Here is a 4520-nt window from a genome sequence, read left to right as displayed (position 1 = left end):
CCCACCAGGTGCCAGTACAGGGCGCCGGGCAGCATGGCGGGGCGAGGCGCGCAGCGGCTCTGCCCGCCCGCAGCGCCGCTCCGGCCCCACTCATTATGTCGGCCGGGACGCGGCCAACAAAGCGGCCGGGCCCGGCAGCCCCCGGCGGGGCGGGCGGCCGCCCCCCGCCTCCTTCCTTCCTTCCCTCCCGCCTTCCCCCCCGTCGCTGCGGGCAGGTGCGGCCCCTGGCCGCGGGAGGCCGCGCGCCCCGCTGCTCCCATGAGGTAATGAGGGGCAGCCATGAGCTCACGGGCCGCGCTCCCGCCGCGCCGCCGCTCCCGGCCCGGCGGCGCCCGCCGCCAGCGCCGCTGCCCGCAGCGACACGGGCACTGCCCGCAGCGACGCGGGCCCCGCGCTTGTGGATGGTCCCGCCGGAGAACGGGTTTGATCCCCCCCCGGGCGGCCCAGGCTTGCTCGGGGGTCTTGGGGTGGCGCCTAGGGGTTATCCCGTTGCTGCTTCCCTGCGAAGCCACACCGTGACAAACTCAGACACACAAACGAATATTTCCCTGTAAGCTCACGGTATTAATGTATCCTACCTGTGAGCTTTTGAGGTGCCTGTGTCAGAGGGACGGGTAGAATTCGGCTTAATGGAGCCTGGAGTGTCTTTCCAGGTGGTACATGCCGCTGTAATAGAAAGAAGAAGTATATTGTTATTAAGTTTTTATGTTCTTTTTAAAGGAAAGAAGCGAGTCTTCCCAGGAGAGCACCTGCTTTTGGGCATTGAAAGTCACTGATTACCCCTCATAAATTTATTCACACTTCTCATAAATTTATTCACACTTAAGGATTTATTCTCTTTCACTGGCCAAATTCTCACAAACGTCCCAAGGGACTGAGACACCAAAACCCATACACTCAACACTTGGGAAAGTGCAGTCGGTCCATCCAGCTGTGCTGCCAGAATAAAAGGTATTGACCACCGAAAGAGCCTGGTCAAAGACAGTAGCTTTCGAGAGAGGCTTGGAGCTTGGTTTCCTTCAAAGCCATTTTGCTCCCCAAGGTGCCTGTTGTTGTGCTGTGCCAGTCATAAATGTGCCATGTGGGTGCCAATTGTAGCTGATCAGCAAGTTACAGGTCTCTGAAATACAGGGCTGCCACGTGCAGCGTTTGGCAGCCGCCCTGCTCTGCTCTGCTGAGGAGCCGTCCACGACACCGGGGCAGCAATTCCGAGCAGGTTCCCCAGGATCGGGTTCCCGGCTACGGCTCGCTCACGATGGTGACAGTTCCAGAGTTTTCTTTTACTTTCTTTACGTTTACCTTAAACAGAACGAAAGTTCCCCTTAACTGCATGGATAGCTGCCTTGTTTAGGGGAATGGAGAACATGAAGATACAGATTTCTCAGATTTCATTGTTTAAAAATGGGCTGCATGAACATGAATGAAATGCCCAGCACTCCCTGTTCTGCCTCCCAACAGTGGGTCCACGGTGCCATCTCACTGTCAGGACAGTGTATTTAACATATCAAGTGCAGCCAAATAAACTCTCCCTTTTCTGTATCAGCTCTGCCCTTTCTCTGCTTTTCCATCCTTGAATTGTGGCGTTCCTCTCTTGCAGCTCCTGCCTTGTAGTAATTCCCATTGAGATGGATCCTGCCTTTTGCTCACGCGTTTCCTTACCTTTCCATTGCCTAACAGGAGACCTGCATATTCACTGTCAGAGGCTGCTTCTGCCTTTCTTTCCAATAGCTTCTTGCTTACTTGTTGACATATTTGACTTACTTCTTCTAAAACTGCCAAGTCTATGGCTAAGCCATAAGCCGCAGCAGTCAAACCACAAAACTCAAACAACCAATTCTTTACTCTTTTATCATTTCCTTATTTCACACTCTACCAGATTCAATCAACGTCTGCATTATTTGCCAAATTAATATACATATGATTTTCCTGCAGTTTTCCATTTTAACAACCAGAGTCTCTCTGACTGAGAAAACTTAAAGGCTTAAACAGCTAAGGTTTAGGTCCACGCTCCAGTAAATTGCTCTAAGATATCCAATCTGAGGTAGCAGGGATGCTCTTATTTTACTGCATGGGCTGTGCTGAAAGCATAGGTGCAAGATGCAGTCAAGGACCTTGTGCCAGCAGCAGTTAAAAAGCCTTGTATTCCAAAAGAAACTTGTGAAAGTCCTACCTAGCCCAAGGCAACTTCACACTTTGCTCTTTCTGGCTATAAGAATTTGCCAAAGGACACCTCCAATCAGCATGGATAAAGTGATTAAAAAAGGAGTGAAGTCCTTGCAATGCCCCTTACATTCTGCTGGACTCAGGTACACAGGCCTCTGAGCACAGCTGCCCTTTCTACCTGGGAGGCCTTGGCGTGGCGGTGCTTGCCCAGCCCAGGACACCCCAGCACATCTCCTGCCGTGTTAATCAGCGCAGCCAGGAACAGGGATCTTGAGATGGAAACACGCATTCACAGGAGACAGGGATGAGGTCATTGCATACAGATCTTTTCTAATGCTCTCTCTGCTTAGGCATGCTAAAGGCAGCTCTGCCCAGTCGTAATTTTAGTGGATTCTGCACATGATGTTTTAGTGACATCTATTTTAATTCATTATTCCCAACTTTGATTTTCCAGAAAAAAAAAAAAAAAAATGCCATGCCCTCTCTCCTTTTCTGCTTGTGGGCTTTGGAGTGACATATTCCAGTCAAAGGAATGATGCATGAATCCTACCAGAGCACATGCACGCTTCCCGGGAGTGACCCCGAAGTTCTTCATCACCAAATTCTCTGGCCTTAGTCATTATAACACACTTCTAACAACAGAACCATCTGCCATTTTGCAAGTGAGACTCATTTTCCGCACTCTTGGAGAGGTGCCTTGTACAGTTCTGCGTGTCCTAAGCATGATAGACAGCAGTCTGTGGATGCAGAGTCTTCAAAATAATGCTAAGCTTGCCTAGCAAAGACTAGAGGTGTCATCACTGCACAGCCACTGCAGGCTTTCAGCCAGATCTTGCTCTAATTTTCTGTTCTCCGCTCAAGAACGACATGTGTGTGCTAATTGTGAGAATCACACGTGGGGAGGCTGGAGAAAGCTGCTCCCTGTCAGGTTATGCCAGCGTGGGTGCCGACGACCCTGCTGAGGTCCACGCTGCCGGCACCACAGAGCAACAGCGACAGCAGCAGCCTGGGAGCAAAGTAGGAGCAAAGCTGGTGTCCGCAGATGGAATTAAAGTTCTGGTCGTGGGCTGATTTCCTAGTTTTTGTACCATAACTCAACCTATCTTAGGCTAAAATTGCTGCTTCAGCTACCATGAAGCTTAGGGCACAGCTCAGATGGAAAGTACAGCACCTGTGTGTCATAAAGCACTCACCTGGTGCAAGCTGACTTCTTAAGCTGAGTTTACACCCCCAAAAATGTTGCTTTAACTTTCACTGGGCAGACTTTGCTGGGCGAGTGTCACCTGCCTGCACCCTCTATGTCTGGATGTCCCACATGCAGCCCAGGCTTTGCCTCCCTGCTTTCCTCTCACTGCTGTGAAGCCATCTCCTGACAGTCCTGCCTTCCAGATGTCTTCTGCTGAATAGAAGGTAGCAGTAGAATGGTCAGCACTAATGCTGCTCACAATGACAGTCTTAAAACTTTAGGTCAACATATGAGTTCACTATTCACAATATTTCACTGCTGTCTGCAAGACACTTTAGTTGGGTTGCTTCCTTCCTGGGCTATTTACTGTGTGTTCTCATGCTCTTTTGTGACAAGTGACAATTATTTAGCCACTCTGTTGACTTACAAGCGCTGGCTTATGCTGTGCAAGACAACATGTGCTGCCTGCTGCGTTTTCGTGGAGATCTGGGCTGTGCAGGAAGGCTGCAGCTCTCCTGCGAGCACCTCTGCGGGCTGCGGGTGCTCTAGGGCAGCACAGCAGTGCGCACAGCGGGGACAGAGCCTCCCCACAGCAAGCGACTCGCACACACGCACACTGGGACATACCCACGCGAGGAGATTAGAAGATCTGAGGCACCCTTTCATTGCCGTTTTAATTTCTCAATTTTTAATTTTCTGTTTAATCTCTGGCATTTCTCTTCCTACCACTCGGTGCTTTTTATATAGCCCTGACACTCCAAAAACGATATAAACTTTTCCAGGTTAGACAAGGCTTTGAGAAGTTTATATTTAAAGCATTTCACAGCACTTCAGGCTATGAAATACTTTAAGTGCTCACTGGGAGCTGCTGTGCTGAGGAACCACCATCATTCTCAGCAAATACAGACGGAATTAGCAACCCTCCAATCCAGATCCATAAAAAGCTTTTTCAATTTCAAATGACTGAAATCGTTTCCCTCAAGTCTGGCTTGGCATTAGATCTCAGCAAGCTGAAAAAATGTACGCAGAAGTGAAACGTTGGAAGTGTGAAAAGAAATTGGTTCCCTGTCAGTTATGATGCAGATGTGCAGAAAACCTTCCCGCAGCCCGCACCCGGCTTCCAGGCGGGAATCTGACACGTGTTGAAATCTCGCTATGGGAATGTGCCTGT

The 4520-nt window shown here is 50.1% G+C and overlaps 1 protein-coding gene across 1 annotated transcript in view; it reads right to left on the bottom strand.

Moving 5' to 3' along the window:
* DBX2 (developing brain homeobox 2) overlaps positions 1–2783 on the bottom strand; it is a 17933-nt gene extending 15150 nt beyond the window's left edge. Inside the window, exons 1-3 of the mRNA XM_026050266.1 lie at positions 2714–2783; positions 1660–1787; positions 579–666 (exon numbers count right to left, since the gene is read on the bottom strand). Coding sequence (XP_025906051.1) covers positions 579–666; positions 1660–1787; positions 2714–2783 — 286 coding nt within the window. The remainder of the gene's footprint in view (positions 1–578; positions 667–1659; positions 1788–2713) is intronic.
* Between the last annotated feature and the right edge of the window lie 1737 nt (positions 2784–4520).

This window comes from Nothoprocta perdicaria, unplaced genomic scaffold, assembly GCF_003342845.1.
Source record: "Nothoprocta perdicaria isolate Ctin4 unplaced genomic scaffold, notPer1 scaffold_67, whole genome shotgun sequence".
Classification (NCBI taxonomy): Eukaryota; Metazoa; Chordata; class Aves; order Tinamiformes; family Tinamidae; genus Nothoprocta; species Nothoprocta perdicaria.
Note: the sequence above shows the minus strand (reverse complement) of the source record. Positions and strands in the feature narration are given on the sequence as shown.